This window comes from Haematobia irritans, chromosome 4 (assembly GCF_050003625.1).
Source record: "Haematobia irritans isolate KBUSLIRL chromosome 4, ASM5000362v1, whole genome shotgun sequence".
Classification (NCBI taxonomy): Eukaryota; Metazoa; Arthropoda; class Insecta; order Diptera; family Muscidae; genus Haematobia; species Haematobia irritans.
The window spans coordinates 100700179-100716180 of record NC_134400.1 but is presented as its reverse complement, the minus strand read 5'-3'; the positions used below and the strand labels follow the sequence as shown (position 1 = coordinate 100716180).

The following is a 16002-nucleotide window of genomic DNA, read 5'->3' as shown; positions in this document are numbered from 1 at the left end:
CGACTCAGAATTTCACCGCGACCCAGAATATATATACTTTATGGGGTCTTAGAGCAATATTTCGATGTGTTACAAACGGAATGACAAAGTTAATATACCCGCATCCTATGATGGAGGGTATAACAAGTAAGGAAAGTCTAAAGTCGGGCGGGACCGACTATATTATACCCTGCACCACTTTGTAGATCTAAATTTTCGATACCATATCACATCCGTCAAATGTGTTGAGGGCTATATATAAAGGTTTGTCCCAAATACATACATTTAAATATCACTCGATCTGGACAGAATTTGATAAACTTCTACAAAATCTATAGACTCAAAATTTAAGTCCGCACTAGGGTGGAACACAATGTTAGTAAAAAAATATGGAAAACATTTAAATCTGAAGCAATTTTAAGGAAACTTTGCAAAAGTTTATTTATGAGTTATCGCTCGATATATATGTATTAGAAGTTTAGGAAAATTAGAGTCATTTTTACAACTTTTCGACTAAGCAGTAGCGATTTAACAAGGAAAATGTTGGTATTTTGACCATTTTTGTCGAAATCAGAAAAACATATACATTGGAGCTATATCTAAATCTGAACCGATTTCAATCAAATTTGGCACACATGACTATGTTACTGATTGTACTCCTAGCAAGGCCGTAGCCAGGATTTTAATTCGGTGGGGGGGGGGGGGGGTTCAACTTAAAAAAAAATATTCATATAATCTCATGTGTAGAAAATTTTATTTAGGTATAGGTATGTATACAATATTTATACCCTTCACCACTACTGTGGTACAGGGTATAATAAGCTTGTGCATTTGTATGTAACGCCAAGAAATAGTGGTCATAGACCCATCTTTTAGTATACCGATCGGCTTAGAATTAAATTCTGAGTACTTTGTGCACAAAGTACAGCTCGCAATTTAAGTCCGATCGTCCTCAAATTTGGCATAGGGCTGTTTTTTTGGGACAGAGACAATCGCTATTGGTTCAGATTTAGATATAGCTGCCATATATATTTATCCCTGAATTGGTCATAGTTAGCGCGTTTATCAACCGATTCTTGAAATACTGTACATCCAAATATTTTATGATTCTCGAAAATCCTGCAAAATATCAGCCAAATCGGTTCAGATTTAGATATAGCTCCCATATATATCTTTCGTCCGATTTAGACTCATATGACGACAGAAGCCAAAGTTTCCTACCGATCTTCGTGAAATTTTGCACAGAGTGTAGAATTGACATTCTACCAATGCTTGGTAAATTTGATCGAAATCGGTTCAAATTTAGATATAGCTCCGATATATATCATTCGTCCGATTTGAACTTATATGGCCACAAAAGCCAGAGTTTTGCCGTGATTTGCTTCTAATTTTGCACAAGGGGTACATTTAATAGTATCGTTACGTATGTCAAATTTTGTTAAAATCGGTTCAGATTTAGATATAGCTCACATATATATCTTTCGCCCGATTTGGACTTATATGGTCCCAAAAGCCCGAGTTTTGCTCTGACTTACTTCAAATTTTGCACAAGCGGTACTTTTAACGATACTATTGTATGCGCCAAATATGGTCAAAATCGATTCAGATTTAGATATAGCTCCCATATATATCTTTCGTCCGATTTGAACTTATATGGCCTCAAAATCCAGGGTTTTGCCGTGATTTGCTTCAAATTTCGCACAAGAAGTACGTTTAGTAGTATCGGTAATTGTGCCAAATTTGGTTGAAATCGGTTCAGATTAAGACATGGCTCCCATATATATCTTCCGTCCGATTTGCACTCATATGACCAGGGGGCCAAAGTTATACTCCCATTTACGTGAAATTTCGCATAGATAGCAGAATTATAATTTTAACTATACATGTCAAATTTAGTCAAAATCGGTTCAGATTATATATAGCTCCCATATATACGTACACCAGAGTTGGGGAAATATGGTACACTGAAATAAATGAAGTCGTATTGTCCTTATAATTAAGTGATTTGCCTTAAAAATGGGTATCATAACATGAAAGAAAAATTTTTTGAGGTAAGGTCAACTTGACTTTAAAAATTCAGAAAAAGTCTTTAAAATTAATGAAATTGTCTTTAAATTTGTTGTCTTTTTGCATCTTGACTACAAAGCAAAAATCGTTCAAAAATAGGATATGTTTTTCAACACTTTATTTTATAGATGTTTTCTACTTGAGACATAGCATAATTTCTACTGGAAGTCGATTCTGAATTTAGAAAATAAAGTTGCCGTTAATTCGTTTTTAAAGGACTTTGATATCATATGAAGAAATAAAGGTGAAAAAAGCGAAAAATTAAAATTTGTTTCCTAGAAGCAAGAACACAAAACCTGAATTTCAAAGAGAATTGTGTCTTAAAAGTATCCTTACTTTTATTCTCCGCTTCTTTGGCTCGGAGTCAATACCAAAATTTTTAAAGTAAAGACAAAATCTTTGGTAACGGGCATGCTTTTTTTTCAGTGTAGACTGTTACATATTTTAGACCCATTTTCAATAGAAGTTTCCTCCTATTAACTGGATAGCGTTAGCCGATTTAAATTTTAATTCTAGAGATTTTGTAGAAGTAAAAAAATTGTCTCCTTTTATAGCTTCCAGCAAATGTGAAGTAGTGGAAATGGTAACACAAATTTTGGCCTACATAGGGGTGAAGGGTATAATATAGTCGGCCCCGCCCGACTTTAGACTTTACTTACTTGTTTTATAATATTAAATTGAGCCGACGGGCTTTTTGGGCAGCAAATAAATCAATTACTTCTTCAGTCGGCACATTTATTCGGCGATGAACCGACATTAATGCCAATCCATTGAGTCTACTCTCGCTAGTCGAATTTCTAAGATACGTCTTTGATCTCTTCATTGTTGAAAATGAAAGTTCGGATGAGTACGTAGTAACTGCAGGGATGGAAAATGCAGTACTATAGTACTTTTTTCAATTCTTTTTCACCCCGGTCAGTACCGTAGTACCCCAGCGAATGATTTAGTACCTTTTGTGTAGACATTTTTGAGTCGATATCAGATTTATGGTACAATAGCTTTGACAAAATATTTTAATATTTTGAAAAAGTCTTTATCAACCTTATTTGGTAATAGTCTTTTACAAATATGGCAAAGCAGACATGTTCATGTGGGAAGAAAATCTCGATTTTGTAAAAGACATAGTCAAAAACAGGATTTTATTGAACTTCAAGAATGTTTTAGTCGAAAAAAGAATGCGATTCTATATTATCGATTTTTTATTTCGGTAGAAAATGTTGTGAAAATTTTATTTCTATATAGAATTTTTGCAAAATTTTATTTTTATAGAAAATTTTGCCAAAATTTTACTTTTATAGAAAATTTTGCCAAAATTTTATTTCAATTGAAAATTTTGTACAAATTTTATTTCTTTAGGAAATTTTTGCAAAATTTTATTTCTATAAAAATAATGTGTCAACATTTTTTATCTACAGATTTTTTTTGCAAAATTTTATTTCTATAGAAAATTTTTGCAAAATTTTATCTATGTAGAAAATTTTGTCAAAATTTTATTTTCTTTAAAATATAGTCTCTTGACAATAATTTTCCAGTGAAATTTTTGTTGAAATTTAGTAAAAAGTACCTTTCCGCTCAAAAGATACCTTTTTGTACTTTCTTAAAAATTGTATTTTCCATCCCTGAGTAACTGGCAAATTGACCAAAATTTTTAAAAGAATATGCACGTTTGGAAATATCTCTTTATTGCACTCTCCAAGTACATCCATCGCTGAATTCTTCTTTTCGCAGGTTTTGCGCCATTTCATTTACACATGTGTGTTTGGCTGTTTCGTTGTTGTTGCTATGGCCAAACAAAGCGTGTCATGTTCACAAAAGGAACAACAAACACAAATAAAAAGCAGAAAGACATTTTCCAAAAATGAAATTTGTGGTGCGAGAACAAAAACAATTTGTTTTTTTTCGACCGTCGTTTGACGGGCTTTTCAACTAGTATTCTATCATTTGTGCAAGTTTTATAGGTAAGCGTTTTCAAAATAAAACCTTCAGCTTTCCTTCAACATCTTCGATAAGATTTTTCTATGCAGCTAATAATATATATTTATTTATATAAAAATATTCATTCATTTCGGGGGGGGGGGGGGGTTTGATCCCCCACATCCCCCCCCCCTGAATACGGCCTTGACTCCTAGTGCAAAATTTCAACCAAATTGGGCCAAAACTCTGGCTTCTGGGGCCATATAAGTCCATATCGGGCGAAAAATATATATGGAAGCTATATCTAAATCTGAACCGATTTCAATCAAATTTGGCACACATGACTATACTACCAATTGTACTCCTTCAAGCTAATCGGGATAAAACTCTGGCTTCTGGGTCCATATATGTGCATATCGGGCGAAAGATATATATGAGAGCTATATATAAATCTGAATCGATTTCAATCAAATTTTGTACACTTGACTATACGTTTGTACAAAATTTCAAGCAAATCGGTATAAAACTCTGGTTGCTGGGTCCATAGTAGTGCATATCGGGCGAAAGATATATATGGGAGCTATATATAAATCTGAACCGATTTCTTCCAAAACCAATAGGGTTCTATTCTGACCCAAATTACGAACATGTGCCAAATTTGAAGGCGATTGGACTTAAATTGCGACCTAGACTTTGATCACAAAAATGTGTTCACAGACAGACGGACGGACGGGCGGACGGACGGACAGACGGACATGGTTACATCGACTCAGGGACCCACCCTGAGCATTATTACCAAAGACACCATGTGTCTATCTCGTCTCCTTCTGGGTGTTACAAACATATGCACTAACTTATAATACACTGTTCCACAGTGTGGCGCAGGGTATAATGACATGATTTTCGTTTCCAAAAAATGTATTTGCTACTTCGTTTGTAAGAAAGGGACCAGCTGAGGTCGTGTGTTTGCTTTAAATAAAGTTTCTTTACATCCGCTTGTAAGTCCTCCAAAACAGAACTGTTTCATTGTATGTATTGTTTGTACGTTGATGGCAATAGCGATGTGTGCTGAGGACAATAAGAGTTACGTGGCCCAGTGTATAGTGTGTGCGTAAAACCGTATGGTGCGTGGTTCGATTCTTCGTCTGGTCGAATGATAAAATTTGAAAAAATATTTAAAGTCGAATATTTGCTTCTACATTGTTTGTGCAAGTAAGAAAGATACGAGTCAAGATTCTCCTAGGCAGAAATTAAGAAAAAAATTGGGTTAGCTTTTCACACCCTGTAAAATAATTAACGTTCATCACAAAAAGTCTATACAATCCTTCCAAAGAAATATTTTGTGTGAAGTGTATGTCACTGACTGCTTGGAAGTATACAATATATTCGGTTAGTCCAGAAACAAAGATCAAAAATAAAATCACATATGACTATCGAGTTGTATGATGTGGGGGAATATTGCAAAACTGCCAAAAGCCGAGTATTTACCCCTCAAAATATGCAAGACAAACGGCTGCATTCATCCACATGAAGTGGTTGGTGTTGGTTTCTGAACTTTATCTATTGTCGTTATTTGGGCACAAATGACAATAATGAAATTTTTTAACTTTTCTCCATTGTTATAGTTTAAAAGTTAATTCCGCTTCTTGTTGCATTGGGATTTCCTCTTATGCAACTTAGCGTTTCCGTTGTTTATTTTTTCGATTTTGAATTGAAAACAAAGAAACAAAAACATTTTTGTTTTTTTTTACCATTCATTGAAAAGTTCGTGATGCGAGCATACTTTTGGGAATTGTATTGATTTTAAGATGGCAATTTTAAAACAAATTAGACAAACAATTACTTAAGTACGTTAAACTGGATTGACAAAACAAATGCTGTTGTGTACACAGTGAAATTATACCTGGTCAATTTAAGAAGTTGGCTTTTTATATCTCAGGTTTATCAATAAAAGAAACCGTAAGTTTTCATTGAATTATTTCCCTTAAACCCGAATTCCTGCCATATTCGGAGGGCGAACAGGTAATACTAGATGCGAGCGGAAGAAATTCAATAGCAACCCTGCAGGAAACCCTGCAGAGAACTGATACAGATCTTCCAGTTTACAGCAATTTTTAAATGTTAATAGGACTGTTTTCTTTTGTACTGGAGTTCTCGTATATCCACGACATGTCCAAAAAAAATATTCAACACTGTCATCAGCTGTTTAAAAACAATCACAGAAAACAAGTTAAGTCTTACATTTTTAAGGCATGAAATGCTCAAGTAGTAATAAATATTTACTACTACGATTATTTATGACACTGTACTATTTTGTTTTTCAATAAATTAGTGACAATAAATTGCTATTGTATTTCTCTACAAATTGGTGACCCCAGACCTTTTCCACACGCGTTTTTTAACTCGAATTTTTGGAATAGAATGCCCAAAGGACAATCTAGCAGCCACACTGAAAAAAATATTGACCTAATATGGAAGATAATGCAACTTAAATTTTAGGAATCGAAATTGACCCAAAGTTAAGGACAAAATTCTTTAAAATAATGACATTTTAATTAAATGAAAGTTTATAATCCTTGTTTCAACATTTTTTTTCATTAAATTTAGGACACAGTTCTTGAAATTTTCCGTCTCTCTGCTGATCTTTGTAGATCTTTGAAGTAAGGCAAATTTTCCTTAAAATAAAGAAAAACATTTTTAATTTAAAGAAATCGTCTTTAACTCAACTGACATATTGCATTTTTAAATTTAAGATAAAATCGCTTCAAATATAGGCTAAGACTTATTTTAAGGATTTGCATCTTTGGTTTAAAGTTTTTTTTTAACATTAAGAAAACTGTTTTTACTTTGAAGTACCTGTCATAATTTGGATTTTAAATTCGAATTTGTTTTGTACATAAATACCTTTATTAATATATCGCAAAAAGAGGATACAAATTCGATGAATGAGATCTGTATCCAATTTTAATTTTATTTATCCTAGATTTAAAGCCAGGGAGGTCCGTCAAAGATGTCTTTATTTTAAAGAAGCCGCATCTTTGGCTCGGAATCAATGCCAAAATCCTTAAGAGAATGTCAAAATCTTTGGATCCAAGTAAATTTTTTTTTTTAGTGCAGAAGTAAAATGTGGGGGAACACTTTTTATGGGGGCTATATACACCCAGCAAAAAAAGAGCTTCCAAAAAAGTAGTTTTGATCCCCAATTTGTAATTCCGCAGTACGGGCAAACTTGGATCATCTCCAATGATTTTACATTGGCTTGTCATAGGACGGAAGTACTCCATTTTTAGATCCTTTGCATTGCTTTAGAAATTCTGCCTTGGGAGTTCATTTGGATGAAGAAATTTAAAAAACTAAAATCAAAATTTCTTTTCCAATTTCACTTTTTATATTTATCCGTATTTTTTGTTACCCTTTTATTTTCTTATTATCTAATTTTTACAAATTGAAAAACTTCTTCGCTTCCACCGGGGGTTGAACCTGGGTCTGTTGGTACCATAACAAAACGCCTTAGCGCACTCAGCCACAAACGCCATTGACCACGATGCATTAAAATGTATATTCAAATGTTTGTGACATGGTTTGCTTCTTACTGATTTGCTTAAGGTTGCTACAAAACTTTGCCCGACTTTAGTACTATGTACAAAATGCCTTTATTTCGTCCGATGCATTCGTTGCTACCCAATCTTTAACTTCTTCCATTATCGGAGGCATTTTTTACTGATAATACAAACAAGTGACCATTAATAGTAATTTACATGTTATTTGTTATTACAATCTGTTATTAAATAATTCCCAGGTAGTTGCAGTATTAAAAAAAAAAATAAAAACAACAAAAACACAACAGTTTTGTTTACAAATTTAATGTTAGTAAACAAAAGATATTAAATATTTTCAATTTGTTTTGTTTACATTTTAATTTTAGTTACCAATAGTACATAGGTTACTACCAATAGTTATCTATGTAAGCAATAGTAACCAGATAACATATGTTTTCGACAATAATAACCTGTTGGAATGTAAAATGTAACCAATAGTAACAAGACAAGTTTTTATACCCTCCACCATAGGTAACACATCGAAATATTGCCCTAAGACCCCATAAAGTATATACGATATATATTCTGGGCCGTGGTGAAATTCTGAGTCGATCTAAGCATGTCCGTCCATCCGTCCGTTGAAATCACGCTAACTTCCGCACGAAACAAGCTATCGACTTGAAACTTGGCATAAGTAGTTGTTATTGATATAGGTCGGATGGTATTGCAAATGGGCCATATCGGACGTCTTTTACGTAAAGCCCCCATATAAACCGATCCCTAGATTTGGCTTGCGGAGCCTCTTGGAGGATCAAAATTCATTCGATCCGGTTGAAATTTGGTACATGGTGTTATTATATGGTTTCTAACAACCATGCAAAAATTGGTCAATATCGGCCAAAAATTATATATAGCCCCTATATAAACCGATCCCCAGATTTGACCTCCGGAACTTCTTGGAGGAGCAAAATTCATCCCATTCGGTTGAAATTTGGTACATTGCGCTAGTATATGGCCGCTAACAGCCATGCAAAAATTGGTCCATATCGGTCTATAGTTATATATAGTTATATATAACAAGACAAGTTTTTATACCCTCCACCATAGGATGGGGGGTATATTAACTGTGTCATTCCGTTTGTGACACATCGAAATATTGCCCTAAGACCCCATAAAGTATATACGCTACATATTCTGGGTCGTGGTGAAATTCTGAGTCGATTGCGGAGCCTCTTGGAGGAGCAAAATTCATCCGATTCGGTTGAAATTTGGTACATTACGCTAGTATATGGCCGCTAACAACCATGCCTTGGTCCATATCGGTCTATAGTTATATGTAGCCGATCCCCAATCACACAAAAATTGGGCCATATCGCCAAAAATAATCTACCAAAATTTTATTTTTATAGAAAATTTTGTCAAAATTTTATTTCTAAGTTAGTCCATACGGGGTATATATTAAAAAAAAAAGCCGATTAAATACGTATATAATTCAGTTTGACAAAGAATTATATACGTATTTAATCGGTTTTTTTTAATATGGACTAACTTACCATTTAGAAGACGGTGTTAAAAAGTCCCCGGTCTGACACATAAATGGCGTCGCTAGTATTAAATGCATATTATTTTTATACAGTACCAACCTACAAATTATTCGTGTCAAAATTTGACGTCTGTAAGTCAATTAGTTTGTGAGATAGAGCGTCTTTCGTGAAGCAACTTTTGTTATTGTGAAAAAATGGAAAAAAGGAATTTCGTGTTTTGATAAAATACTGTTTTCTGAAGGGAAAAAATACGGTGGAAGCAAAAACTTGGCTTGATAATGAGTTTCCGTCACTGCCCCAGGGAAATCAACAATAATTGATTGGTATGCAAAATTCAAGCGTGGTGAAATGAGCACGGAGGACGGTGAACGCAGTGGACGCCCGAAAGAGGTGGTTACCGACGAAAACATAAAAAAAACACAAAATGATTTTGAATAACCGTAAAATGAAGTTGATCGAGATAGCAGAGGCCTTAAAGATATCAAAGGAACGTGTTGGTCATATCATTCATCAATATTTGGATATGCGGAAGCTCTGTGCAAAATGGGTGCCGCGCGAGCTCACATTTGACCCAAAAACCAACGTTTTGATGATTGTGAGCGGTGTTTGCAGCTGTTAACTCGTAATACACCCGAGTTTTTCCGTCGATATGTGACAATTGATGAAACATGGCTCCATCACTACACTCCTGAGTCCAATCGACAGTCGGCTGAGTGGACAGCGACCGGTGAACCGTCTCCGAAGCATGGAAAGACTCAGAAGTCCGCTGGCAAAGTAATGGCCTCTGTTTTTTGGGATGCGCATGGAATAATTTTTATCGATTATCTTGAGAAGGGAAAAACCATCAACAGTGACTATTATATGGCGTTATTGGAGCGTTCGAAGGTCGAAATCGCGGCAAAACGGCCCCATATGAAGAAGAAAAAAGTGTTGTTCCACCAAGACAACGCATCGTGCCACAAGTCATTGAGAACGATGGCAAAAATTCATGAATTGGGCTTCGAATTGCTTCCCCACACACCGTATTCTCAAGATCTGGCCCCCAACGACTTTTTCCTATTCTCAGACCTCAAAAGGATGCTCGCAGGGAAAAAAATTTGGCTGCAATGAAGAGGTGATCGCCGAAACTGAGGCCTATTTTGAGTCAAAACCGAAGGAGTACTACCAAAATGGTATCAAAAAATTGGAAGGTCGTTATAATCGTTGTATCGCTCTTGAAGGGAACTATGTTGAATAATAAAAACGAATTTTGACAAAAAAAAATGTGTTTTTCTTTGTTAGACCGGGGACTTATCAGCCAACCTGTTATATTCTGGGTCGTGGTGAAATTCTGAGTCGATCTAAGCATGTCCGTCCATCCGTCCGTCTGTTGAAATCACGCTAACTTCCGAACGAAACAAGCTATCGACTTGAAACTTGGCATAAGTAGTTGTTATTGATATAGGTCGGATGGAAATTTGGTACATGGTGTTAGTGGTTTCTAACAACCATGCAAAAATTGGTCAATATCGGCCTAAAATTATATTTAGCCCCCATATAAACCGATCCCCAGATTTCACCTCCGGAGCCTCTTGGAGGAGGTCAAATCTGGTCAAATTTCAACCGATTCGGTTGAAATTTGGTACGTGGTGTAAGTATATGGTTTTTAACAACCATGCAAAAATTGGTTCATATCTGTCCATAATTATATATAGCCTCCATATACACCGATCTCCAGATATGATCTCCGGAGCCTCGTGGAGGAGCAAAATTCATCCGATCCGATTGAAATTTGGTACGTATGTTAGTATATGGTTTCTAACAACCATGCAAAAATTGGTTCATATCGGTCCATAATAATAAATAGCCCTATAAATCGATCCCTAGATTTGACCTTCGGAACTTCTTGGAGGAGCAAAATTCATCCCATTCGGTTGAAATTTGGTACATTGCGCTAGTATATGGCCGCTAACAGCCATGCAAAAATTGGTCCATATCGGTCTATAGTTATATATAGCCGATCGCCAATCACACAAAAATTGGTCCATATCGCCAAAAATTATGTATCCTCTGTTGGTTAAGCTACACTTGTAGTTTAGTCAATGCATGGCTTTAAGCTGAGATCAAAAACAACAATAACGATTGAAGAGAAGCCAACAATAACAAAAAACAAGTATATACAGCACTAAGTTCGGCCGGGCCGAATCTTAAATACCCACCACCACGAACCAAATATTAGGGTTTCCTTTGAAATTTCAGGAAGGCTTGAGGTTTTGAGGACACTTCCCGAAGATAAATTTAAAGATTTCACCTATGAGGACTATATCAGATTCTGGATTTATAAGAACCATTTTTGTTTGAGTTTTAGAGGAATCATTAACATCTCTTGTAAGTGTGCAAGAAAATTATAAAATAACGTCTTGATTTGAAATCTTAAATCTGTAGAAGTAAAATCTGGAAATTTAACATTGAGTTTCAAGCAATTTTCATGATCAGTGCGCCTTCTACACCCTCAAGAAGTGAAGTCGGTCTATATGGAGGCATTACCAAATGGACCGATAAAAACTTAATCCAACACACGTTTTTGTGAGCCTAAAATACCAGAATATTTACAATTTCAGGCGAATCAGATAAAAACTGTGGTTTCTAGAAACCAAAGGAGTTAAATCGGGAGATCGTTCTTATGAGGGCTGTACTATATATACGGACCGATACTCACCGTTTTCGGCACACCTCTTTATGACCCGAAAATACTTCTAGATTTCCAATTTCAGGCAAATAGGATAAAAACTTCGGATTCTAGAAGCCCAAAAAGAAAAATCGGGAAATCGGTCTATATGGGGGCTATAACAAAATACGGACCGATACTCACCATTTTCTGCACACCTCTTTATGGTCCTAAAATACCTCTAGATTTCCAATTTCAGACAAATTGGATAAAAACTACGGTTTCTATAAGTCCAAGATCCCAAATCGGGAGGTCGTTTTATATGGGGACCATACCAAAACATGGACCGATACTCACAATTTTTGGCACACGTATTTGTGGTCCTACAATACCTCTAGATTTCCAATTTCAGGTAAATTGAATAAAAACTGCGGTTTCTATAAGCCCAAGAAGTAAAATCGGGAGATCGGTCTATATGGGGCCTATACCAAAATATGGACCGATACTCACAATTTTTGGCACACGTATTTGTGGTCCTACAATACTTCTAGATTTCCAATTTCAGGTAAATTGAATAAAAACTGCGGTTTCTATAAACCCAAGAAGTAAAATCGGGAGATTGGTCTATATGGGGGCTATACCAAAACATGGACCGATACTCACCATTTTTGGCACACCTCTTTATGGGCATAAAATACCTCTAGATTTCCAATTTCAGGCAAATTGGATAAAAACTACGATTTCTATAAGCCCAAGACCCCAAATCGGGAGGTCGGTTTATATGGGGACTATATCAAAACCTGGACCGATATAGCCCATCTTCGAACTTGACCTGCCTGCAGACAAAAGACGAGTTTGTGCAAAATTTCAGCACGATTGCTTCATTATTGAAGACTGTAGCGTGATTACAACAGACAGACAGACAGACAGACAGACAGACAGACAGACAGACAGACAGACAGACAGACAGACGGACAGACGGACATCGTTATATCGTCTTAGAATTTCTCCCTGATCAAGAATATATATACTTTATATAGTCGGAAATCGATATTTCGATGTGTTACAAACGGAATGACAAACTTATTATACCCCCGTCACCATTCTATGGTGGTGGGTATAAAAACGAATGAAGATAGAGGAAGCACGCTCAAAAAACAAACCCAGCCAAATACATTCAAATCGATGATTTGAGTTTGGCAAAGGAAAAGAGATATGCTGGCAAATTTGTTTAGGCAGTAGCCGACTATCAAACCCTTTTTCGGGAGGTTCAAGTGTAGTTCACTTTGGGTTGAGTGAATTACCCGAATTTATTCTGATAATTGGTTGATAGTTTTGCTGCAAGTAGAGGATGCTGATGAGGAATGTGGTAATTCCGAAACAGCTGTACATCCAACCATCCTACAACCATTACTATAGAAAACCTTGTCAAATTTTTATTTCTATAGAAATTCGGTTTAGGTTTTTAAACAAATTAGGCCAAAGTTTGTGACAGTTGGATGTATTCAGCTGTGAACAGTTGACTCTGATGTAGTACCTTTAGTAGTTTTATCATGTTACAATCGATGCCTGAAATCGAAATCCTTTATCGTTTAGCCACATTTTAAAAATAGTAAAAGTATCAAAATTGAAATTGAGAATTGAGAATAATTGCAATTAGATACATTTTTTAGAAATTCAACATAAAAAATATCTAGATATGACTATATATATAAAATGACATCACTGTATGTAGAGGGATGGAATTGCCAACATCTATAACTCACCCTTTGTGTAAATGTACTAAACCAATGTAAGAAGTTATGGATTTGATTCATCCCTAAATTAATACATTTCAAAAGGTGTTTGTGATTGAAAGTATTTGCAAAGGTATTGCCGACTTATCCTCTTGTCGAAATGTGACCAAGGATACACACCACTTTCTAATTCGAAAATCCAAATATAGATGTCGCTTCACAAATGCCATTAAGGATAAGAATTCAACCCCAAAAACATGACATTTAACCGTTCCACTGGTTTGTTTTTCCTCATTGTGCGCATGAGCCATGGAAAATCGATGAAATCCACACTAGACATTGCAGCACCATGAAAATCCCAAGAATTTCCAGTGTCATAGACAATTTTCATTCATTCACAACTTATACAAACGGAACGATTGTTCTTGGAAATTTCTTGAGAAAATTTTGTAAAAGAAATTTAGTCGGTTAAAAAGATAATTGCAGAAAAAAAATCAATAATTAAAAAGCCTCAAACAACGATTTTCAAAATAAGGTGTATAATATTTGGTAAACAGTGTTTAATAAATTGAGTCGTAGATATCATCGAAAATTGATGTGTTTGCCCTTTAATCAAGGACTTTTATTGAATAATGCAGTTGATTATTAAACAAAAAAGTGGTGCTCAAAATTAGTATATATCATTAATTTAGAAGCAAAATTTTCTCATATTTATGTGAATATAAACCTCATTCTGTGAATTATTCGAAAGTTTAAGCTAACAGAGTTGTCGTGTACTTGAGAAGAAATCGGCTACGGTGAAAATTCGATACATCCTGGCCCGCCTACTCAGGGGGCTCAACGATTAAAACGTAACCTACAAGATGGATGAATGTGAAAACCTCGTCATCGATCTAGAAGAATACGAGGCGCTCGATTTAAAACAGCAGCAGCAACAGCATCATCAATTAATCAATGATAACGAAGTTGAACTACAAGAATTAACAGAAGCTATTGACACAGAAGACATTATGGTAAGAAATTGTGTGCAATCTTTTGCTTAGTGCTTAAATTATGACACACAATATCTCCTCTTTGGTATAATGAATAAATTTTAGTTTTGAGTTGTATTTCTTGAATATACGTACATACAGGGTTCAAACGCCTAGCTGTGGGCCTTTAATCATAGATCCGCATAATCTAACTTAATGTGAACACAAAAATTTCTTTTTGCGTTTATACAACGGAAGCGTTTTTCCTTTGATGCAGCGGCTTACTTGAATATATATAGATTTTCAGATGGATTTTATAAAGGATACTCCTCCAAGGAGATTAATTGAAATACTACGCTTACTGAACTTTCTACATATGGATTTATAAGAAGCATTCCTGTTTCAGTTTTAGAGGAATCTTAAGCATTTCTCCTAAGTGTTCAAAAAACTACGGTGAAATGACGCTTTTGTTATGATTTCAAATAACATATAATTTCTACACGCAGATTAGGGATACCCGATATAAGAAATTTACATTTCTTATACACACAAAAAAAATTCTGATTCAATCACGAAATTAATTCATTCAATTAATTTTTAATTGAAATGTCTTCAATCACAGAAATGATAGTATCAATTAAAAAATTAATTGATACTATTAATTTTCGTGATTGATTTTTGTTTCAATTAAAAAATTTGTTGATTCAATTAAATTTTTAATTGAATATTTTTTAAAACTCAATTAAAATTTTAATTGGAAAAATTTTCGTGAAACTTTTTTCTGTGTAACTAAGAACTTGAAATACTCTCGGATTCAAAAGTTAAGTTGATATTCTCATTAATGACACTATAATGCCAAATTTAAGGTGCATATATTTTAGGATTAAGAAAATATAGCCAAATCAAAATTTTGCGATTCCAAATATTGGAACATATATATTTATACCCTGCGCCACACTGTGGAACAGGGTATTATAAGTTAGTGCATATGTTTGTAACACCCAGAAGGAGACGAGATAGACACATGGTGTCTTTGGCAATAATGCTCAGGGTGGGTCCCTGAATCGATATAACAATGTCCGTCTGTCCGTCCGTCCGTCCGTCTGTCTGTGAACACATTTTTGTGATCAAAGTCTAGGTCGCAATTTAAGTCCAATCGCCTTCAAATTTGGCACATGTTCCTAATTTGGGTCAGAATAGAACCCTATTGATTTTGGAAGAAATCGGTTCAGATTTATATATAGCTCCCATATATATCTTTCGCCCGATATGCACTAATATGGACCCAGCAGCCATAGTTTTATACCGATTTGCTTGAAATTTTGTAGAAACATAACACTTAGTCGTATAGTCAAGTGTGCAATCGGTTCAGATTTAGATATAGCTCCCATATATATCTTTCGCCCGATATGTACTTATTGGCCCCAGAAGCCAGATTTTTGGCCGAATTTGGTTGAAATTTTGCACTAGGAGTACAAGTAGTAGTATAGTCAAGTGTGCAGAATTTGATTGAAATCGGTTCAGATTTAAATATAGCTCCCATATATATGGTTTTCTAATTTCGACAAAAATGGTCAAAATACCAACCTTTTCCTTATTAAATCG

The 16002-nt window shown here is 34.9% G+C and overlaps 1 protein-coding gene across 7 annotated transcripts in view; it reads left to right on the top strand.

The window, feature by feature from the left end:
- Nucleotides 1-16002, top strand: part of LOC142236666 (uncharacterized) — a 325873-nt gene that overhangs the window by 134028 nt on the left and 175843 nt on the right. Inside the window, exon 1 of one of the 7 annotated variants that reach the window (XM_075307909.1) lies at nucleotides 13842-14439. The exons of the other annotated variants lie outside the window; for them this stretch is intronic. Coding sequence (XP_075164024.1) covers nucleotides 14290-14439 — 150 coding nt within the window. The 5' untranslated portion in view covers nucleotides 13842-14289. Of the gene's footprint in view, nucleotides 1-13841; nucleotides 14440-16002 lie in introns of those variants that run through there. 7 annotated transcript variants of the gene reach the window in all.